Genomic DNA, 25,096 nt, shown 5'->3' with positions numbered 1-25,096 from the left:
CTGCAGGGTGTGCACTCATTGATGTGAAACTGTGGGATAGTGCACCTCTGAGTCTTTGCACAATGTCACACTGACCCTCTTAGATATTATCCACTTACAATAAAGCAGACAAAAGGAGAGCAAAAAAAAAAAGATGCACACTCAAACTGACCTCGTCAGGTGCTTGCTCGAAGAATGAACTTCCATCTCGTTGCTTTTGAACTCGTTCAGCTCCTTTCGTATCGCTGCCTGCGGAACAAAAGCAACATCGAGCGTAAGGCCATGTGTGTCACTTCATACAGCCACGCAGTCACTCAGGTGGTGAAGCTCAAATGGGGATGATGTGAAAGTGGAGATACATCTGTTGTTCAGGTGCAAATTATGTAAACTGTACTGGGGATTATGTCAAAGAAAATCTGGTGGAGATAATGATGTCAAATACTGCAAGTATTAAAATATGTGCCAACCTGGAGGTTATATTAGAATTATTCATTGTGTGTGAGACAGGGTTTCTGCAGGGTTCACCGAGTTAAATCTAAGACGTTTCAAGACCTTTTTAAAAATCAAAGAATGCAAGTTACTGGTTTCATGATCATTCCAGTCAAGTGTGAAAAACCAAAGGGATAATATGGCCTGAAATTAATTGTTACTGTCAACTTTTGCCAGTATTTCTCAGGAGTGTGCAACAAAAAAAATTCTGCTGACATAATCAATTAAATTAATGCAGTCTGGACCAGGATAATGCCGCGCTCACATGGAATTAGGCAGACGGTACACTGCAGACGGACAACACCTTCTGGACAGCACGGTAAAAACAAAAAAACAACAAAATGGCAGCGCAGTAAATCTAAACGTTATGTTGCAATAATGATGTCGTATTGTTTACAAAGAATGTATTCAAATATATTTAATAAAACTATTTCCTGATTACTATTTTATGTATTTTTTCCAGTAATGTCCAGTAGCTGTCCAGCTCACCTGTGTTTTCACCCTGTGTGAAGGAGCGCTGTAAAATCTGGTTGTAAATTCCCTCATGGAGGAGGGCAAAAAGTTCAAATATTTACACTCTGAATGGCAACGCCACCTACTGTTACAGTTGCCAGTATTCTGGCCTCCCTGTATTTAACTGTCCTGCTCTTGTCTCATCCTTTAATATGATATTCAGTTTGCTGTCTACCGTTTCCCTGATTCCATGTGAATGGATTGAGAATGGATTATACGTTCATTCAGGTGCTGAACTGACACTTGCCCATTGTGAGCTTCCTCACAGTCTATGGTAGTGACTTTAATTTTGACAAACCGCTAGAACATGAACCATAGATGCAAAAACGCCTCCAGTAAACTAGGTGGTTGCAGGATGCAAGCTCAAATGCAATAGCTGCAATCTGCCATAGAATGAAAGAAGATGAAGCAACTATGCATGGTCGAATCAGGAAGTATCGTAACATTTGCACCAAAAACTGACAATATGGTGCATAAAAATTCACCAGAATGTTTGACACTCAAAATTTTTGGGGAACGAACCTCAGACGCCATACTGGCTTAAAATGTGTCCCACCAAATGCTGGAACAAAGCAACTCTACACCCTTGTGTGCTGACTTCACTAAATAAAATGATTGCAATGATTGTCTCCTGCAGCACAATCCACTGTCAAAACAATCCCACTTTTAGTTTATAGCTGTGTAATCTCGTCTTAAAGCCCGTAAACAGTTTATACTTTTGTAAATTTAATTTTAATAATTTTTGGAAGGCCTTTTTAAGGAGTTAAGCACTTTCAACGACTTTTTAAAACCTGCAGAAACCCTAGTGAGAGGCCAACATGGCTCTATTTCACACAAAATATCAAATATGCACACAAAAACACCAGTGGCTGCTTTTTTAGCTACCTTGTCAGCAGCTGACAGTCTGGTCCAGGGCTTGTCAGCCCGCCTGTCGTAGTCCTGAGCTTTGGCCACTTCCACATAGTCACTGAAACGAATGAGGATCTTTCTGTCCCGCAGCTCGTCCACCGTTGGCCTCTGGTTCAGCTGCAAAATAAAGATAAACTCTCATCAGCTTATCGATGCATTCAATCACCAAAGAGATTGGTGATAGAAACTAAATATTAAAAATCACAGCAGGTCAGGTATTAAGATTCTGTTTTGACTGGTTAACAGTTCCCGTGAGGGCTGGTTTGTTGCCCAAAATGTGCCCGGATTATTGCAGCTGCCTACCTTTCTGTTCAGCCGCTGTTTGATTTCCCTCCTCTCCTCCTGTTCTGTCTGATCATTTCTTTCTGTTGACACAAAAAAGACAAATATTATCACCAAAAGCATTCAGTCACATTGACTATTATTCCCACAAAATACTTAGGCATTTTGGAGATACTCCATCAATTTACCAAAGGTCAAGTAAGTTCTTGGGACCGGACAGTTGATGTGATTAACTGAGCTAATGTGCATGATCCTCCTCATGATCAATACTGCTAAGTGAGCCCGTTGGAGACTGTGCTGAGGACAGGACTAACTGACTGATTTCAGCTGTGGATCAGTGCTGAATGAGAGTTAGAGAGCGAGACACGGGCGGATTAGAGCACTAATAGGATTTATCTTTATTAGATGCAGCAGAATCATCACTAGATGTCACTTCACTTATTTTAATCTCTCTCTTTTTTCATTCCAAAATATTTTTTTGAGCCGTTGAACTAGTTTGGCAGCTTAAAATGAGGCTGACACCTGTCACCAGCTGAGTGTATTTCACTCTTTGGGTACAACAGGAACGCACGATTCAGTCATTTGCATTTTCACTGAAGGCTTTTAGGATATTGGTTTAATGAATGTGTTGCTGTTCAGGGACAGTGTCCTGATTGCAAAGGGTTGTGTTTAGCTAGAACACATGTTCCCGTGCAGAGAGAGAGAAAGAGAGACAGGGTCAGTGATGGAACAGACAGCTGCTCAGAGCGCGCAGGTGGCCCGTCTCAATTGGGAAACGCAGTTCATTATGAATGTGGGATTCTCATTCCTCACATTGATGTTTCATAATTGTTCTGCAGCGTCAGGATAGCACGAGTAGTTTCACGGTTTGAAGTGCTACGATTTGACACCTTCTCCCCACACGAGTTCAACCATTCTTCTGAATAGAACAGTGTCATCGCTCCCACAAAGTGATTTCAAGGATCCAAACACAAAATCCCCATGGGCACAGAACATACAACTTGGACCACAGTCAACTAACCACCAAGTATAGAGACTCAAAGTCCTATAGAGGAAAATGTTTTACATTAGAGTTTTATCTTAATGTATTATTGTCTTTCCTGTTCTTCTGATTGCATTACAAGTTGTTTAACATTGATTAACACAACCCTTTGTATAACTGTTTTAGCAACTCATCCAGGAAAAGAGTCCTTGAGGTGTTGAAGGATGAGGGTGCCAAGGCTGATCAGACTTGTATTTTATCAGATTATATTGTTAATTATCCTGTTCAGGGTTTCCTAAGTCCTACTCTCTCTCCTTGCCTCTCAGATCTCTTGATTAGCTCAGCCCACATTGTTTTGGTCTAGCCTTGGATATGACAGCATAAAACTCTGCTGCGAATGTGTAACCTCACAGAGAATTTTACACCCTTGTTGTGAACTTCTGCCTCCACTGCACAGTGAATAAAACTCATCTGAACCAGCCACAGAATTGGACCTGAAAGAATATTTTTCTTTTTGTTTTCTTATTTTTTTCCTTCAACAGTCTCCATGGAAATAATAAAGGGATAGCACACTGATTTAGGGAATATGTGGTCAGGGGTGTATCTTTCACTGGACCAAAAAAGCAGTCATTCATGACGTCAGTACTTCAATGTTCTTATTGCAATTATGTAAAAAAAAAAAAATGCTGATTATTTTCTTGATTAATTCATGTAGGAAAGTACTAAAAAAAAGGTAATGTCTCCTATTTGTTTTGTCTGAACAGTCCCAAAGCCAAAGATCAATTTACAACAATATGGAGTTTTGACTTGCTCTAACTTTTAACTGATTATTAAAGTAATTTTTGTCATTCACCAATTGATTAGTGGAGGAATTATTTCAGGTGTAAAAGGCCATAAAAAAACAACAACAATAATCATATAGCTTAATAAATAATGATAAAGTAATAATAACGATAGTAATAAACATCTCTTATTTTGAAGTACAAATTTAGTCAGTCACAACAGTCTATAGTCACTATAAAGATAGATATTAAAAATTAATTTAAAGATTTTTTTTTAAATGGAAAACTCAACATAAACTCATTTTTTTTTGTTTTTCAAATTAAAAGTATATGTTGGAAAAAACAAACAAACAAACAAACAAAAAGCAGGGCACCCTATAGCGAAATGTAACAGAAACCAGTGGTGGTTCCCCATCACAGATACACATACCCACAATGATTGTTGGTTCTGATATAACCCTCCATCAGTGCTTGAAGTACAGTACTTACGCTTCAGTATGTTCCGGCTCTCCAGCTCCTCCACGGCCGGCCTCTGGCTCAGTCTCCTGCGGAAAAACACCAGAATTACGTTCTGGACCATCTCTGTCCCCTCAGACTGCTGCTGGGGTCTCTGTCCTCACCCCCTCTCCTGGCACAAAGTCTTTGCACTAATACTAGCACTTTGGATGCTTGAGCCGGTGCGCAGAGCGCCAAGATCCGCACATCCAAAACGCAAACACCGCGTCCCACCTCGAGTCCAAAAAGAGGCTTAGTTTGGTATTATAACATTTAAGGCTCCACATCGGGAAGGAAGTCAGGCTGCGCGTTGAATATCACGCGTCAGAGCCAGTTTGGTGAAGAAAAAAGGGAGACTTTCCCTCAAAGACCGCTTTGGTTTTTGGTAAGATGGAAGTTTAGAGAGAGAGGAGCGTTGGTTGTAGTCCCAGCGGAGCGGAGGATGCTGAGTGCTGAGCTGTGAGTAGACTGAATGGTGCTGCACTGCCTGGCTCCTTTTACCACATGCACAGTACTCATGTGAAGGGGAGGGACTGAGGAGGAGATTCCCCATGCGCGCCCGCCCGCACATTTACACACACACACACACACACTGAAGTGAACCCATCTAAACTCACTTTTCCCATTAGAGTAATATGTGATATTGTGGTATGGTGTAGTAAACTGAGGATGGTCTCAGAGAAGACATAAAGCATATACTGTGTATATGTTACTGAAAACATGTAAAGCATCTTGGATAATGAGCAGAATATCAGATGGATAGGTTGCCTAAATATTTAATGGGTGCAATTGATTTTCATTATCCATCTGTCAGTTATATTTTGTTATAAAATTCAGAAAATGCTGACAAAAGTTACTTCATATACAAAGCTATACTGTACAACAGAAAAAATAATCAATTTTGAGAATTTCCAACCAACAATTGTTCGGCATTTATGCTTGATAAATGACTTAAATGATTACGAAACCACCATGACTTGATTACTAATCACCTAATCATTTCAGCACTAACAATGTCTATAATGTGTTATATGTAACATAGTGGTATAAATGCCATCACGTGGACACAGAGGAAATGAAAACAGAGACAGGGCAGCTGATACCTGCATTTGTATTCATGTGTTCATTGTATGCAGCCCACACATTTAGCAAGATAGGGTGATTTGGCACAGTCACGTTTAGCCTGAGTTAATTCTCAGCATTCCACATCACCTGAACTTTAGGATTCCTTACATGACTTTCCAGGATAGATCCTCCACCCCACCCCCAATACACTCACCGCCACTACATTTGCCACACAGCTGTCAGGACAGGACATGATTCCAAAGAGGAAACACTTACAGTATATTAACTCATAGTAAATACAGATCAAACTTAATGTTGTGATTTGATCAAAACAGGGCTCTGTGTTTTTTTGTTTTTTTTTTTAAATGAAAACAAAAATCCCCTCCTGGATCCTCGGGTTATAGGCCTGTGGGTTACATGAACAAAACTAATCTGACTGTTATCAGAATAGCATGTGTAGGGGAGACTGGGGCCAAATGTAACATTTTTTTGTTTGTTTTGATGGTATTACTCAAAAACCTCTTGAACTATTTAGATAATTGTCTACATAGCATACGTAACTTTGCTGGTTGCTAGTGTAAGTCCTTGACCAAGAAGGTAGCCTAAATATGAGCTGGCAAAGTTTTATTATTAAATCCATTATTTCTGTGAGACAGGTTTTTAATTTGCAGTAGCCTAACTAAAAAAAATAGCTAGCTAGCTAGCTAGCTGGTGGGATAGGCCTGTAAAGCTAAATAAAGCTAGAGCATGTTTTTTTCTTTAGCTGTTATAAAAGATACAATTTTCATGAACCAACAACCTGGTAATACAGTTTATTATTCTTCATAAGACCCAACCCTGACCCTACTACAACTAACGTTGGACCTTTTGACATTAGCATAATTAGCTGGCTAGTGTAACAGAGATACATTTAATTTCCTTGCGCCCCGTGAAGCAAATTGTGGTTTGTGATATTTCATTTAGTTCTGGACTGAAGTTAAAAATCAAAGTAAGTAAACTAGTTTTAATGCATAAGAAAGTAGAGAAAACACATTTTGTTGATAGATAGCCTACTACAGTTTCTTTTAAGATGATCCAGAGGCAGAGTATTTGCATTTATAGATATAATGTGGGTTCTATCACAATGATTTTTAGAGTAAAATAATTGTCCTAAAAAGGTCTAAAATGAAGGCATTACATCTGATTACCTGTTATGCAGTACAGAAAATTTTAACTCTTTTTGCTAAACTATTACCATCAAATTAATCTCAAACTTTTTCCAGGTGCCCAAAGGAAAAAAAAAGAAGGTAGTTTTAGTGGGCAGCCCCCAGATGGGATCACGCTTAGATGCACTAATGTGATACGAAGAGCTGCTGAACACAGTATGAGTGCACAGAACAGACCCTCCCTAAACGAACAGGTTACACGGAGATAATCAGTCACGACTAACTTGAGAAAGAAGGTGCAAGCTCATAATAAAATCCACTTTTCTAATCACCCAGAAAAGTGTCAGACCACAATGTATTCACACTCTAACTGCCGAGATGAAACTATGATTCACACCAGCAGCAGGGACAATATACAGCAGACTGGGTGAGCAGAAAATTAGATCAGATGTTGTTCTGACCAGCTCAGGAGCTTAAAGTGCTGACCGAGAGAGGGACATTGCATTTACTGGGAACACAGTGTCTTTTTCGGAGCAGGACAACCCCCATCCTACAAATTATTGAGGTGGACGGACAGTTTTTTGAGTCTGGGTTCACAGAAGAAGAGCCGGTATCATCTTTAAATTGTCAAAGTGATGCCTGAAGTACTAACTCTCCCCCTGCAAATGCTCTTTCCACGCACTGTCAGAATTAATGTGACAGGGATTTTGACAAACGCTTAAGGATGACTTTCCATAGGCTTGATAATTAAGTACAAGCTTTAAAAATACAAAAAACTATTTACAAATACACTTAAGCACCATTTGTATTTATCATAACAACTATTTTTATTTAGATCTACCATTTATACCAGGCAACTACAACACTTGGTTGAGGTTTAGAAAAGATTGGGGCTATATTTAATAAAACATGAACATTAAAGGTATGCTGTGGAATTTTTTTGGAAGAAAACTTTCCGTGTAGAATTAATCCTTGTGGTATAACTGTAGACTGTATAAAATAAAGCACGTAGCCAGTGTGATATCAGCCCTCAGTTTGGGGACTAACGTTTATAAGCCTCAAGTTCGACATTTTGGCTGCCATGATCTTGGTTTATCGAGGCCAGGAGTGACCATATTTGGACGAGAGGGTGGAGGTGTGGATCTGACTAACAGACTGTAGCGACACCTCGCCAACGACCTGTCACTCAAGTGGCCACACCCTTAAATATGTGTAACTTTAAGCCTATATAAAATGTTAACAGATAAATTATATAAAAATTCATCCCTGTACAGACGTCATGAACAGGGAAATTAGCGTCTTTGGGGATTGCCTCACTTCTAGAACCAGCCTCAGCTGGCCAGCTACATCAGCTGATCTCAAGCAGCCCCATCAACTGATGGAGCAGCTGTTCTGTTCCCAGGGGGTCTTTGCTGCTGCTGCCTTGGGCTTTCCATGTAGGTGCATGGAAGGGTAGACAGGTGTGCTCTCTCCAACTTGTGCTTTCCACTTAGGCGAGTGGAGGAGGCTTTCTGCGTAGGCCCGAGGAAAGGCAGAGGGGCCCCAGAACAGAGCCATACCACCAAATATAATACTGCAAATCGAACTAAAGTTTTCTTTGACAAAAGTGTTCCTGACTGAACTGTAGTTTTGGGTGTGGCTGTTTCTGTTGTTTTACAAATTAAATCCACCAGAGACTTAGTGAATTCACTGATGTCATCGGTGACGTCAATGATGGTGTCCTGGAATGTGCTCCAGACCCTGATTGGCTCTATCTCTCGTATTCCTGGGAGACAAATCATGGTTTATTTACATATCTTGACCTCAACAAGATGGCTGCATGGTTTGCTCATCCCGAACACAGGCAGAGACTCCACTCTGTGGCCTCTCCTTAACGTCGTATAGCAGTGACCCAGAGTGTTTATTCTTAACTTGATTGGGACATCCCGACGACTAGTGCTCAAAAACTGCAGGTCAGTTGAAGGAGGTGAACTCTGGAGATGCAGAATAGGCCAATACAAATGTAGAGATACATATGGGACCACCTTTTATTCATTACACTTACCATTTTTGTGACCTTGTAATACTTGATACATAGTTTTTCTAACTGATATAATAACCTATTGGCTTTAAATCAGTTGAGCCCAGATGATGACGAGGACAAAGAAATGGAAAACCTTTCATAAGCTGCAACATTTTGTCACCAGCCCTGAAATTGACAGGGTGGATGGCACCTAGAGTGCATATCTAAAAAAAGCCTCTGTCCTGTTAAAGCTTCAGCTGTAACTGGGACCACTGAGGGCTTACAAAACAGGACCATCGACATGACAATAATGGAAGCTGAGGGGAGTCGATGTGCTATATGGAGCAGAGCTATAGTACAATGTGTGGTCTGCAGTGGAAAACATTTCAGGTCAATAGCTTTTGGCTCAGTTCACAGAGTGAATCAAATCTGCTGCAGCCACACGCTTAAAGCCAAAAAAAAAAAAAAAAAAAAATGCATCAGTTGTGTACATCTGACAATTTAGGTGCTGTGGATTAAACAAAAAAAACTAAACAACATAAAAGCTAGAGTGAGTCAGCCTGTTTCTATTTTGCCAAACAACCCTAACAGGCCTTTAGTCACAGCCTCCTGCAGCGATCTGCGCTTCACAAGTACTCACCCACTCTGCTTGGTCAGAGGTAAAAGTTCCTCCTTTGTTGGAGAACTCACCAGCATGTCAAAGCAATGAGCTGCCTGTAAGAGCAGGTGCTGATGGGAATGTCAGCCCATGAAAAGTGGAGGAGAATGGGATGAGTCAGGCGCCACGGGCCGGGCGGCGGCCTGCTACTGCCCACTGAGGTGTGTCCTAATCCCGCGCTTCTTCCCTTCAGTGGCAGAGCCCGAGGACAGCAGTGCCATGGTCGGATGTAGAGTCTGAGTTAGCCCGGGACGCCCAGGGGACGGGGGATGTGAGGAGGTGGCTGGTGAGTAGTTGCCAGGAATAATTAAAGAAGCCCTCTTTAATTGTAGCCTACCAGAAGCTCGACGTTTATGTAACTTGGTTCAGGCCTTGGTTGTGTTTAAGAGTTGACCTGGATGTCTCCCACTGTTTCTAGGTCACATGAATATGAAAGACTGGCTTTGAGGAAAATACTGCTTGGATAGATACACTTCTGGCATCGACAAACACTCTACTGCACCCATGACAAAATTCCAACTTATGAAAAAGCTAATCACACAAGAGCCTTCAAGCTGCCCTTTAAAACTCCCTCTGTTCAAAGGCTCGCTGTGTTATTGATGATAGATGAATGGGACGCATTCAAAGACTCAGACATAAAATCAAGAATCAGTTCTTTATCTAGCCAGTTGTTTGTCTGCGAGGCTTTGCCCTGTAGCGCAGGTCCACAGATCAAGCTGGGGAACATGTCTGGCTCTTGAACAACCTGCTGGGAGCACAGTGTGGACGAGACAACTTCAAATAGCGTGGTCTTGCTTTGGACAACACAAGTTACTTAACATAAGCCATAAAGTTTAACACTAAAGAAAAACATATAGCTTACCAGACATGAGCCATGACCTTTCACAGCAGCTGTAACCTAAGTTTTAAATTTAAGTTTACCAGGAATAAAACTAGACTAAATGCCTCTGCACACCAAGTCCATATTTAAATTTTTCAAAGCAGTCATTCAATAAATATCGTTACGCACAGACACCTTCTACTGTGAGTCTTATGTGTTTTATTGTTCTGTTTGCTGCAAAACACATTTGCTCCCTTGTTTCTCTCCCCTGGTGGTACCTCCCTACGTCGTTGCCCCTCTCTCTGCCGACGTCTTGCATTTGGCGCCACAGCTTCCTGAGTTATGAAATGATACTGTGTAGCTATTAAATTGCACTCATCACAGGCATCATTATTGCTGTTGGGCATTTCTGGATAGGCTAATGATGATCTCTTTGTTGTGGAAGATTTCAAGAAGGTAATTGCTTCCATGTCTTTCCACTTCCGTTTCTTGTTGCCATGCCGTCCACCTCTGCCCTGGTCCTCTCTCCTGTTGCAGATGTTTGTGTCCTGCAGGCTATGCCACATGTCCTTCACTGTTTTCACAACTCTTTTGATGGGTGAAAAAAAAACACGGAAAACGTAACCTGTTCTGAAAACTTACCATGTTCACCATCCTACTTTAGTATTTTAGCATGCTAGCATTTGCTAAGTAGCACAAAACACAAAGTACAGCTGAGGCTGATGGGAAAACAGTTAAGCAGGCATTTGGTCTTTGGACAAGAATAGTTTTTGACCTGCTATTGATGCTAAAGGATCACCAACAGGACCCTTTCACACCTCATTTGGTTAAGCCTTTTGGACTTTGTAGTTTGATTGGAACCAAAATTACAATTGTGAAACCTCTACTGGGCCACTGGACTGGACCAAACCTTAATCAGACAAAAAGAGATGTTCTCGGTCTGAATCAAACTGAACCATGTTTTTGGTTTGTTTCTGGTGTCATCAAGTGCTAAGAGTAGTGTAGCGTCTGTAGTGGTTTAATGACAGAGAGTGAAGGTGGCTGCGCTCAGAGCAGACAGGTGTTGGCGATTGGAGCAGAGAAGAAATCAGCAGTAAAGTTGTCAACCGTAAAAAAATGTACAGTATAGGTTTCAGTTTGTCCATAAACAATGCAAAATAAACGTGCCTCAGACCTTGCTTTGGACTTTCAGGAAGGCCCTAAAATGTATCTCAGGGTGAACATGAGTGTCTGTACCAATTTTTATCCATCCAAGCATGACTGAAAATGGTATAATGGTGTGAGAGGAAGTCCTTAGTGTACATAATCTGGGGACCATGAATGTCTGTATCAGATTTCATGAACAGACCAACATTGCCATCCCTAGAACAATGCCACTACTCGCACGGCTAAAAATCTGAGTTGAGTGTCTTATCTGTTCAAAGTACATTAACTGTCCTGAACTGACTGAACAAACATTGATTTCCTTAGACAATGGACATCCATTAGCCAACTTAGCAGATCTAACCTATTTAAAAATCAATATCTTATTCTGTTTGCATAATGAACACTGTTACAGTCAACTAGGAAACTAGGAAGCCATCATCAGTGCTGGAAAAGGACAAAAGCCAGGCTGGGAAAACAAATGTACACCCTACTGTATCGGTTTATTTATAGCCTGAGAAATGTAGCAGTGGGTGACGAGCAAACACGTCTAGCCACAGATGTCCCGGGTCGTGCCTCCTGATCACCAATGATCTTACCCCAGCTTGGTATGGGGCTCGAAAGGAGAGAAAAACAACCACTGCTCAGTGAGTGGGTGCCGAGGCTTTAAGACTTTTGACATTTCAATTAGAGGGTACTTGCAGCCAGATCCTGAGAAAAAAAAGCCATTGTGTAATGTTAATTACTGCATGTGGAGCAGGGATGGTCTACAGTGGTGACAACATGTAATTTGAGGATTTCACTTCATGCCTTATATGTGCAGGCTGTTTCATCCGGCGCTTACGTCTCTCCAACTTCTTAACAATATCTGCCAACTCCAGTCGTGTAATTGGACTGATGCCCGGCTGTGATGCTGCTCGCTATAAAGGCACAAATAGAAACCGAGAGGCACATCCTGAGAGAAATGTTCCTCATGTGAAAACCACAGAGACAAAAACTACACTGTCTTCATTATATTAACCCTCAGCTGACTACAGACATCTTCTCATGTAGAGCAGTGGGTGGCAGTGGGGGGTGGGGGTGTCAGAGGATTTTCAACACGAACATTTAGTGATTTTGAACACTGCTCTTTGATTTAAAAATAAGATTCTTTAAATCTGTAACCAAGAACAGCACCCCACTGTGACACTCATTTGTGTTGCTGCAAAATATTCTTTGCATACAAACAGACACAGAAACGATAACGCATATTCAGGATAAAATAAATAGCTTGTGACTCACTCACAAACACACTGAATCACATTTAGTAGGCTGCGGATTCTTTGAGAGGGGGGAGCTGTTCGGTCGTTGTCGGACTAGTTCCACAGCTATCAAAATAAGCTACCCATAGGAAAGGTAAGACATAGCAGCAGCAGTTCAGACTTGCACATGTAGACATATCGATGTTGCCGCATACAGGTTTTTTTAACAGTTGCAACACTTTCAGGCAGTGAATGTAGCTAAAGAAAAAATAAAACTGTATGCTGCTATTTTCTGAAAACAAAATAAAAATGAAATAATAATAATAATCAATGTGATGACGTTTTTTTCCTGTTTCATAGGTAAGACGCAGCACTGATGCTCCAGAGCCATCTATTCACGGTCAGTTCAACATCTGCCCGGTTAGCACGAGCTAACACAGCAGCAGCTAACATCCAACATAGAGCTTTTTAATGGTCCAAAAAACTCACACCAACACCAAAACGGCTCGTTAGCTGTGGTGCTAACAGTTATCCCCATCACTGTGTTTGTGTATATACATATATATCTCTCCACCTCTATAAACTGACCTGATACTGAAGTCCAAACTGGCAGTGAGTAGATATGTTTATCATTATGACAACACAGGGAAGGTTTTAACAACATACCAGCTTCTAATGGTTTAACCAAAAATGCTTAGAAGGTCTGACGTTTTCATGAGAAAAGTTTCTGGTTTTATTAACATACTGTGATTTTGTGGAAATATAAAGTCTTAATGATATAACAAAATAAAGTGATTGGTTGTTATCACAAGATGATTCTTTTTGGTTGAAATCAAATAATTTTGGACATAATGTTTACAAGAAAAATATTTAATTATAAGCTGAAAAATATCTTGTTACATTAGGATCACTTTCTTGCCAAAACAAGAACCTTTTCATATCAAAAATAGAAACCAAGCAGTTTTTTCCCAGCTTCCATCTCTCTCTGAACCCGGGGGACAGATGACACTCAGTGACTCCCTCTGCACTCTTCAGCAGGAAATATGCTCCAGTTAACAAAACTCTTATGTTTTGCAGGTCAAAGACACACGTACACACGAACATAAAAACATACAGTACAGGCCAAAAGTTTGGACACACCTTCTCATTCAATGCGTTTTCTTTATTTTCATGACTATTTACATTGTAGATTCTCACTGAAGGCATCAAAACTATGAATGAACACATGTGGAGTTATGTACTTAACAAAAAAAGGTGAAATAACTGAAAACATGTTTTATATTCTAGTTTCTTCAAAATAGCCACCCTTTGCTCTGATTACTGCTTTGCACACTCTTGGCATTCTCTCCATGAGCTTCAAGAGGTAGTCACCTGAAATGGTTTTCCAACAGTCTTGAAGGAGTTCCCAGAGGTGTTTAGCACTTGTTGGCCCCTTTGCCTTCACTCTGCGGTCCAGCTCACCCCAAACCATCTCGATTGGGTTCAGGTCCGGTGACTGTGGAGGCCAGGTCATCTGCCGCAGCACTCCATCACTCTCCTTCTTGGTCAAATAGCCCTTACACAGCCTGGAGGTGTGTTTGGGGTCATTGTCCTGTTGAAAAATAAATGATCGTCCAACTAAACGCAAACCGGATGGGATGGCATGTCGCTGCAGGATGCTGTGGTAGCCATGCTGGTTCAGTGTGCCTTCAATTTTGAATAAATCCCCAACAGTGTCACCAGCAAAACACCCCCACACCATCACACCTCCTCCTCCATGCTTCACAGTGGGAACCTGGCATGTGGAATCCATCCGTTCACCTTTTCTGCGTCTCACAAAGACACGGCGGTTGGAACCAAAGATCTCAAATTTGGACTCATCAGACCAAAGCACAGATTTCCACTGGTCTAATGTCCATTCCTTGTGTTTCTTGGCCCAAACAAATCTCTTCTGCTTGTTGCCTCTCCTTAGCAGTGGTTTCCTAGCAGCTATTTGACCATGAAGGCCTGATTGGCGCAGTCTCCTCTTAACAGTTGTTCTAGAGATGGGTCTGCTGCTAGAACTCTGTGTGGCATTCATCTGGTCTCTGATCTGAGCTGCTGTTAACTTGAGATTTCTGAGGCTGGTGACTCGGATGAACTTATCCTCAGAAACAGAGGTGACTCTTGGTCTTCCTTTCCTGGGTCGGTCCTCATGTGTGCCAGTTTCGTTGTAGCACTTGATGGTTTTTGCGACTCCACTTGGGGACACATTTCAAGTTTTTGCAATTTTCCGGACTGACTGACCTTCATTTCTTAAAGTAATGATGGCCACTGGTTTTTCTTTAGTTAGCTGATTGGTTCTTGCCATAATATGAATTTTAACAGTTGTCCAATAGGGCTGTCGGCTGTGTATTAACCTGACTTCTGCACAACACAACTGATGGTCCCAACCCCATTGATAAAGCAAGAAATTCCACTAATTAACCCTGATAAGGCACACCTGTGAAGTGGAAACCATTTCAGGTGACTACCTCTTGAAGCTCATGGAGAGAATGCCAAGAGTGTGCAAAGCAGTAATCAGAGCAAAGGGTGGCTATTTTGAAGAAACTAGAATATAAAACATGTTTTCAGTTATTTCACCTTTTTTTGTTAAGTACATAACTCCACATGTGTTCATTCATAGTTTTGATGCCTTCAGTGAGAATCTACAATGTAAATAGTCATGAAAATAAAGAAAACGCATTGAATGAGAAGGTGTGTCCAAACTTTTGGCCTGTACTGTATATGTATTTGGGCTGCCCCTTGATAGTCAGAGATTTGAATGCTGTGTGCTTCTGGGACATTTGGGTCCCCATATTCTGCTGTGGAGTGAGCGCTCTAGGATAACATCCTTCAACATTTCTTTTATCATCTAATCAAAAGTGGTGAATTTACAGCTAAAAGGTACTTAAAACAATGCAGTCTCTGATTTTGTTTAATATCTATAGGGCTACTATATTACATAAATGCTGTTGTCAAACTGAACAGCCTGCGGAGCGTGTTCAAACTTAAAAGCTTTATATAAAAAATCCCCAAATTGTCGAATATGCTGAATCTGATGCAACTGACATATTTCTTTTTTTGGTGTGGCCCATTTATATATAAATATCGTGAGATGTTTGGACTGCTGGTCTGAAACTCCTGGGCTCTCATTCCTGCATCAATTACACTTTAATTAATTCAATTTTATGCTCAAAGAGAGCCAAGTCTTTGTTGTATCAGACATGACTGTGCTCTAGTTGTGAAAGCTGAACACTCAGACAATTCTGGATCACATCAAAGCAATCACTGGCCTAGCTGACTTTACTTGGCCGTAGGAGGGAGAAAGCAGGAGAGGCAACCCGAGCAGAGCATGCATTAATATTTCATCACGGGTGAGAGGAATTACAAAACTGAAAACATTCTCTGTGGTTCCAAAAGGAAGAGCAGCCGGCCGCTCGCGGACAGACATGGTTGCCTGGAAACTGCAATTGTGCTGAATACCATTCATAGAAATGGGATTTTTACAGGAACGTGAACAAGATTAAAGATTGTGCCTCAACGACACATGGGGAGACTGTTCTTTTGATGTCAGTGAAATGATCAATGCAGCCTCCTTTGTGGGGCACTCATTGGCTGAAAATCTCAGCACATACAATTATTTTCCACTGACTCTAACTGATCAGCATTAAGAGTGACTCCAGAATAATTAAACACCAACTAAAATTCTAAATGCTAATATTGCTGTCTTGCAGTCAGCTGCTGTGTGGCTGGATATTTATAGTGGTCCTGGAAAGCAGCTGAGGCTAGTTGCTGAGATGTGGTGTCAGCAGAAATTGGTCTATGTGCCACAAATATCCAATTATTGGTTCCTCCATGGCTCATCGGACTGTGGCAAACACTGAGTAGGCTCCTGACACAATCACCATCACTGCTGGGTGTCTTCCTCCTCCTCCTCCTCCACCACTGCTCCTGTCACTATCTGCTGACTTGAGTTTTAGTTACACAGATATTTCACTGGGGCAGACCTGGTGGGAAAAATAATCTTGTTGAGTTACACCTTAATAAGGATAGGCGAAGAGATTAGAATGAGCTAACAGCAAATTTGAATAGCAAAGAGCTGTAGTTGGAATTTAAATAAAGCACAATTCTAGCTATGGTATGAGTCTCATTTACAAATTCCTGAACATGATTTTCATAATCTTGTTATGTCAGCCAGCTACTGTAAATAGCTTAAGTCTACAGCTTTATGCTAAATGTCGAAACTCAAGTTGGAGGTTCAGACAAGCTTATCTGGTTAAACCAAAAACCACACCACCAACAAATATGTTAATTATATTTAACCTGACTTAGTACTCTTTATAAAGTGATGGTTTTTTTTGGAAGTCAGACATAGATGTCAGTTACATTAATGTTCAGAATTTTTTCTGTTGGATCATATTTGATCAGTTTGATCATATAGCAAATTCTACTGCCTGAAGACGTGGTCACACCAACATTTAGAATGACAAAAATACAAACAGAACAGTAGAGAGAAGCTCCAGGATGGGTGGTTCATGCTAGCGCTGCTGTCTAATGGCTCAGCCCATCAGCTACAGCAGCTCACCAACTAGCCCCATGAGAATAGAAACTACGACACAAAGCTTCTAGAACCAAATACTTCACAAAGATGTGCAGATTAATTTCACTATACATATTTCTGGTGTGACTGGAAAGAATGACCAGGAGGCACGAGGGAAGTTAAGAGTGCTAGTCTGATTATCTTTGTGATTATATAAACTGGTTATTAACTAATCCGACATGAGAACATGACAAATGTGTTTAAAGTGTAAGTGGATCTTACTTGGTACAGTCTAGTCAGAGTGCTGACGTAACATTTAGATACATTTAGGCTTCATAATATTTGTTGTATTTTGTCTTATCACCCTGCTGTTGTCACTGGGTCATGGTCTAAAACACTGTAGTTCCTGGTTTTGCTCTTTTAACTTTAATTTACACAATGAGATTATTTTTTGCCACGAGAGCAGCTCTGCCACCAAGCTATTACTGCATAACTAAACTTTCACTGACAGAAACACAAATAAAAAACGCCTTCAAGATATCTGCTTATCTTCCTTTTATATTCTCCCTGCCATCTCCAGCTCCTCTCGTCTCTCCCTCTCTTTACAGTCTCTCCTGCAGGGTCACCCACCCGGCCGTCACATGACAGGTACGAGGTAACAATAGATTCAAAAAATTGCCCTTCTAAAAATAGAAGCTACACATTTCCTCTGGGAATTCAGGGATGCTTCAGGGGTTTTTACCAAGTCACCAGATGCATGATCACCCTCTCACAACCTTACAGAGGATCATGTGGGCTGCAGCAAAATGTCAGCAGAGTTATAAAGGTCTTCACATTGTCATTTTTATATAACTGTGTCCTCAGCTGAGGGCACGAGCTGAGGATGCCTGCATAAAAGCATGTAACAGAGGACAGAGATGGAGATGTAGATCATTGCAGTAAACTGTGTCCAGCTCTCCAGAAGAGCGCCGCAGGGGAGTGGGGAGGGTTCAGAGAGAGGGGAGCGGGGGAGAGGAAATGTTATCTCTCCATCAGTGGGAACCGGGGCGGAGGGAAGGCAAGCTGGGCTGTGACGTACATAGGCCATTGATTATGGCTACTGCTGCAACATTTCGCCAATGAGAGCTATATTTAGAAACAGAGGGTTCCCTTTTGCTGTCCCGGGCCAGCCCACTGCTCTGCATTCTGCTGCAGAGCGCTGCGCTTATGTACTGCAAATCAATGCAACATGCCATGTGCTCTTCAATAAACTGTATATCAGGGAACATGTTGCATCACAGGACAAATGAGAAGAGCACTGCACAATGTTTATGTACTGTGGGTGTATGAAGACATCAATCTTTGTTTAGCTCTGTCAGTTTGGTGTCTTTTAATACCCTTCAACACAGTTTAGTAACAAATTCAGATCTATTCTAGTACATGTGAGAGAAACTGATGGATAATAACAAAAAATACAGTTTTCTTAATGTATTATTTGCATGTGATGATTAAAATAATTAAGGTTAAAGTCTCTTTTTGTACCTTTGTGTCTCATGTACTTTTACAGTGTTTGTATTCCTGATAATCCAAATAATGTCAGAGCAGTGCAGCAATGCAGAAATGTACACATACACCACCATACACCAGAGGTCTTTAAACTAGAGATGTACCGATACCACTTTTTCCTTCCCGATACCGATTCCGATCCCTGAACCTTAGGTATCTGCCGATAGCGAGTACCGATCGATACCAAAATAAAAATGGATGGGATATGAATTGCTGTATATCTCAACTCCTAAAACTCTGTGTAAAATATTAAGAAATAAATACATAATAGCAGAATGAATGCCATAAAACTTTTTTTTTATTATTATTATCCAGCGCCATTTTAAAGGCTACAGTAGAATGCTTTTTAAACTCCACTCAGTTTCCATTTTGTTTGCCTGTAGCGTGCGTATGCGTAATGACGTGAGGCATTACGTGGTATCGGATTGGTCATAGGCTGTACTCGCCGATACCGCATTTTAGGCAGTATCGGAGGCATTTCTGATACTGGTATCGGTATCAGTACAACTCTACTTTAAACCTTAAAAGGTCTTACACCATCTCACATCTACTGGACAATGTTTTTGGTCACACGATTCTAGATTTCACTAAGACTGCAGATCTTGCAGGTTCTCTATCTGCAAGACGACAACTAGATTCGTTTTGAGATTATTTCCCATCTTGCTCCTGGTGGACAATATTACACCAAACTCCCTTTACAAAACATGACATAAAAACAATTCCTTGCATGTACGCAAAAACACATAACTCCAGACACACAAGATAAAAGGCGTCATATGTCGACAGTACTCTTGTCAATTTGGGATCAACAGAATCTATAAAGATAAACTGAATTTGCGTCCAAACTAGGGATGCACCGATTTTGAAATTCTGGGCTGATACGATACTTAAAATAACTATTTGGCCGACTGCTAATACCAATGGTTTAATTTTGCTTTTGTTGTTATTTATTCCCCCATTTGTGCCAGGGAAACAAAGTAATCAACGCTCTAAAGAAATAATTAAACTGTTTTAAAGCAATTAAGCCCTTCATTACACTACCATTGAATGAGCATAAATTCAATCATACAAATTTATGAAACAACATTCGATATAACGTTACACATGAAAAACATCTTTAAAAAACATAAAGGCTTCAAAAGCCTTTTTACCTTTCTGATATACGTTATATTGCTGTGAAAACATCAACAGATGTCTCCTTCAAACAGTAATACTGTAGCCTGGTTCCAGACCATAGACCCCGCCCACTCAACTGAGTAGGCTTGCATCTCTGGTCTGGCATACTTCAATGAATTTGCAATTTATCTCGTCCAATGAACGCCGGGGGTCTAGCTATTAGCCAATCAGCACCACACTGATGTCAAGCTGTACGCCGGTGGGTAACTGGTGAGGATAGCAACAATGGCGACCGCTACAGATCCTACAGACCACATTAACGATGCTATCGAGGTATTTCGCCACTACTCGCGTTAATGGAGGACCAAATTAAGGAAGCTGCTAAACTGGATTTAACGGCGATGCAGCTGGGCGTGCACGACGACGGAGACATTTTAAACGGGCAATGCTCGCTTGTTTTCGGCTCCCCCGAGGCATGGATACTAATGACGTCAGATTCTGGGTGAGTCGTTGATCTCTACTGATTGGTTAGGGAAAAATCAAATTCCCTCCCCCTTGTAAATCGCCTTCAATGGAGGCCATGTCAGACTGAAGGTTCTGGGAGCTTCAGTCTGACACTCAGGCTAGTAATACTGTACTTATTCATATTTCTCAACAAAAACTACATTTCGCAAGACTACACTGAACACATCATGAGAATATTACAATTTAACTTTGCCTAACACTCATTTTTACTGAATAGAGCTTGAACACATTATAATGTAAATCAATGCAACCTCCATGAGCTGTTAGTTGCAGCCACTAGTGCTAACAGCTAACATTAGCTAGCTCTCTGGTGGATTTTAACACAGATCCTTGTTCACAATGTAGCACTATCATGGACACAATAAGATGCATCCTCTGACACGATGATAGTGCGTTTACTGCGTCCTTTTGTTCCGAAAAGGAAGATCTCTGTTCGTGGCAAACACATTTTCTGTTGGTTAGCTGCACTATTTAAATGGGAAGAGAGTGTGGGAATGAGGGGCATCTCCCTGGAGTCCCCTCCATGTTTACTGTCTACCCTGTTTGCTGCTGCATGTTTAGTGCTGCAGGGAGCGCAGCTGTTAGTTGTTGACAATGTTCATGTCATTGAACTTCAGTATTTGCATGAGCCAAGACTAAAAAACTTAAAATAATATTAAACATGTGGGATTATGTCAAAACACCAAGACTAGAAAGAGACTGAGCTAAGACAACTCGAATTGAGTGTTATGTTCACCAAACTGAGATCATGAGCATGCACACCAACAGAGGTAAAACGCCATTAGACATCAGGAATTTGTCTGCGACAGTGACACTGCTTGAAAAGTAGTTTGGTGTAAGGCCGGTGAAGCTCTGTAAAGGAGCTTTTGAGAAATATGATGATGCATTGTGGGTTTCAGTTTGTATCATTGTACATTCCTGTATGAAGCAAAAGTTGTATTGGCATGTCTTTCTTTTCACTATTTTTCCTCCACCATACTGTCTGCTGTGGTCCAAGTAGATTGTGGTCGCAACTCATTTAAAAGCCTGCATATTTGTAATCTATGCGAAAGGATCTCACTATCCAGCAGGGCCTTTACATGTTGAAACTAGAGTCTTTAAATGCCAGTAAAAGAGAGGTTATATCTCAAAAAACTTTGTAAAGCAATTCAGTCCAGTTTCAACCGAAGGCTAGACGTCTGCTCTGTTCTGTGCTGCTTTCAGCTGCTCCAGTGCCAAACTAAAAACCACAAGTCTCTACTCCATTAAAACAGTGCAAAGATTATAAAAATCTTCTCTGGAGACGGTAACTTAAATGAATACCTCTGCATCATGCTGCCTGCTGCTGCTCTACACAGGAGCCAAGGTGGAAATGACTGTTTGTTCTCTGTCTGTGATGAAGGCTGTTCTGTTCCTGATGTTGTACAAACAGCTGCACAGCCCAAGGCCCCTCACAGCACTCAAACACACTACAAATGCTTCAGACAGGACACAGTGTGCTATCCACCTCCACAAATACTGCTCTGTTCCATTCAGCACGACTTATTCAATGCGACAGATTCAGTATGATTCATTTGGCGTGTAACAATCATTTTTACAGGATGGATGTTTAGAGAGCAGGCATGGGAGAGGGTCCCTTCAGCCTTTTGTTGTTTCTGTGCGAGGGGCTCGTCATGTCCTCTGGCAGATCATGTGGTCAGCAAGAAAGAGACGCTGGCAGACGAGCACATGGTGCCGTCACCCCAAACAATGGCATGCCTCAGCTGTCCGCAGCTCTGAGTCAGTTCATCTCAATGACTCTTGTTGACCAGCCAGGCCTGCCGTCAGTCACAAACGGAGCCGAGTACTGCGGCACCTGAGAGAGTGGAGCCAGGCTGCAAAAACAGCGTCTGGCACGGGACATGGCCCCATGGTGACATTCACACAAAACTCTGCCAAAGCCTTTCCTCTGTGTGTCAGAGACATTTCACAAAAGCCTTTCTGTCATTTTATAATGTCTGATTCAAACGGAGTCTGTTTTACTGCAGCTTTAAGGTATTTTGTTGGTTCCATTTCGGGTGCTAATTGCTGCTGTTTTGTTGTTCTGCACTTTACAGAGATCGCTGGAAAAATACCAAACTATGTCCCCCTGTGTGATGCCTTCTACTTAGATTTTCTGCTGATGAAGTTTCTGTGGGTGGCTCTCTTTTCAGTTCACCCACCATGACAATCACCGCTAATGTTAACAATCTAATTCTTAGTGTTTTGCTAAAAAGAACATAAAACACATCATTTAATGTGTCTCATGGGACGTTACCTAAGAAGCTGCTACAAAGCTGAACCTGAAGAGCCTTAACTGGATTATTAGATCATTTACTACTATAAAAAACTATCAGTAGCTGTTGATATAGCAGACAGAATCAGTGATGGCTGAATTCCATCTATCTGCCTCAATACAAAATTTGTCCAACAAAAGCAATCCCAAATGATGCCTCTTGTGACTAACAGACAATCTTTGCGTAGCTCCAGGAACACTGCAGTAACTACCTAATCCGGCCCGTGTGCTGCGGTTGGCCCCCAGGGATGGATGACCTGGGAACCTAGTGGTTAACTCTTGGATTTACAGAGTGGAGGATGAAGTTGTTGAAGGATAAAACTACAACTGATGGACTTTTTGGCTTGTTGCCAGGGCTTGGCAAATTAAAGCAAGTTGAAAGTGCAGCTGCAGGCTGCCAGTGAGCTACGCTGTTTTGTCTTTTGTTTTATTTTTCTTTAGATTTGTGCAAGCATGCAGAAGTGGAGTGGGGAAAAAAGGGAGACTCACTGCGCCCAAGTCCTGTAATGGTCGGGAAAACTTTGCTGTTTATCCTGGCATCATGTTAGCTAAAAGATTAGTGACATTCTTATGCAAACATGCATGTAAACACAACAGGCAATACCGAGGTTGGCAAAATGGTTGCGGTCATGTCCATATGTTGTACAATATGTCAGTGTACTTATCGTGACAGGCTTAGGAACATGTTCCAATGGACACTTAACCCAGAGCAGTGTGAGTCATATATCCCTGGGCTTAGGTTAAACCTAGGTTAACAATGTGTGTATGAAAAGGGGCTACAGATAACCCAGGACTAAGGATATGCAGTGTGAAGAGCCCTATCTTGTGTCTATTTCATAAAATAATGTCATACATTTCTATCTGATGGCTCATTACTTAAGAGCAGGTTGGCACAGATGCTCCTGTCAGTGAATTAATCACTGCAGTAATGTAACACATTGAGTGAACTGTATGATCAGCAGGGAACTTGGCTCACAACAGACCCGCTGCTCTGACCTCTGCTCTTAAACAACACTGTGTACACACTGTCCGTAATCCAGCATCCCACTGTCACACTTCCCCCCTTGTGACACATAATTGATCATTTCCTGTTTTTATTATGCAAGAGTAATCAGGAGTTTGGTTTACATAAGCACTTTGTAGTGATGTCCCACTATAAAGCCCCCTGCAGACTACAGGCCAAAGTGCCTCCAGCGTCCTCTCTAGTATGTGCAGAAGTTCATTAAGTTCATGCAGCATAATGCCTTTTGCTATTCCACAATTACCCGCTGGAGTTTGTCCATGTGCACATGAAGGAGCTCACATGGAGCGAGGCGTGTTTGGAACAGCTTTGCTGTATGATAACGTCACATACATCAGACGCACGCATAGCTGCGTTGACTATCCAGATTGACAAGCAGCTGTGAAATGCCTCGGATGAGGGCGTAGGAAAAAGGCACATGGCGGAGCATGATGCCAGGCTCAAAGAAGCTCATGGGCAGTATTATTTAGCCTGTCTGAATGTCACCCTGCCTTACTCATCTCTCACAGTTTAGTTACAAAGCGAGAAGCAAAAGGCTTAGCTGTAAATTAATTAGGCCTCATCAAACACTCGCTGCCCTGTTTCCCCTCTCAGTGTGGTTGGACAGGAGCGGAAACCAGCTCTCTTTTTCTCTCAGTTCAAAGTCTTCATCTCTTTAATTAGCTGCTTTGACCTGTGATAGAACTGGGTATGTAATGAAACTACGCCCAGACCACACAGGGGTCCAGCCTCCCTGGAGTTCACTAAGTCCACTGGGGACCTTTATGCTACAAAAATTATGCAATGACTATTTCTACAAGAAAACTATTTCAGATGTTAATGTTTATTAACAGTTGTGACTTTTGCTAGAACTTAAATATTTATCAGCTATTAGCTCAAAAAGTGTTTTTCCCTAAAACTGATGCTCATCCTCTTATTCTGAACTACTCTACACCAGAAAATGGAATAATCCCAATTTTAGAGATGAATGAAGATGTTTTACAGCCTGGGGTGTGCCCACAGACTGTACAAATAACGTTACCCAGTGGTTTGTGGACTGCTGTTTTGAGGCCTCGAGTTTGGCATTTTCGCTGTTGCCGTCTTGGTTTTTTGGAGCCAAAAAAACAGTTTTGTACCAGGCTGTAAACATGTTTATTTCAGCTATAAAGTTGGGCATTTTAACATGGGGTCTATGGGGATTGACTCTGTTTTGAAGCCTCAAGTGGCCATTACAGGAATTGCAGTTTTTGGCACTTAGACGTTGCCGCTTAGGTGTGCCACTGTTCTACTCAAGGTTTTATAGTGTTTACTTTTAATAAATAAATAAATTGACATTTACATGTTGATACACCAAAATTCAGAGCTAATTTGCCAATTAATAATTTCCTAATTCTGCCTTTAAATGATGACTTTAAAATGGAAGAAACCTTTTCAGGTCCAAGTGAAGAAACAAATATAACAATTTATAAATTTAATCTTTAAAACTTTAGATCCTTTTATTTTGAAGATACTTCACATGTTTGCAGTAAAGCGAATTGACTAACTACTACCATTAACTGTACTGTAGTTGGG

General features: G+C 41.2%; 1 protein-coding gene across 3 annotated transcripts in view; it reads right to left on the bottom strand.

The window, feature by feature from the left end:
• phactr3b (phosphatase and actin regulator 3b) overlaps positions 1-25,096 on the bottom strand; it is a 65,318-nt gene that overhangs the window by 871 nt on the left and 39,351 nt on the right. For all 3 annotated transcript variants that reach the window (XM_033627022.2, XM_033627023.2, XM_033627024.2), the window contains exons 9-12: positions 4,426-4,481; positions 2,194-2,255; positions 1,867-2,007; positions 152-228 (exon numbers count right to left, since the gene is read on the bottom strand). In XM_033627022.2, coding sequence (XP_033482913.1) covers positions 152-228; positions 1,867-2,007; positions 2,194-2,255; positions 4,426-4,481 — 336 coding nt within the window. The remainder of the gene's footprint in view (positions 1-151; positions 229-1,866; positions 2,008-2,193; positions 2,256-4,425; positions 4,482-25,096) is intronic.

Source organism: Epinephelus lanceolatus, chromosome 1 (assembly GCF_041903045.1).
Source record: "Epinephelus lanceolatus isolate andai-2023 chromosome 1, ASM4190304v1, whole genome shotgun sequence".
NCBI classification, from domain to species: domain Eukaryota; kingdom Metazoa; phylum Chordata; class Actinopteri; order Perciformes; family Serranidae; genus Epinephelus; species Epinephelus lanceolatus.
The sequence above is the reverse complement of the archived record's forward strand: the minus strand, read 5'-3'. Positions and strand labels throughout refer to the sequence as shown.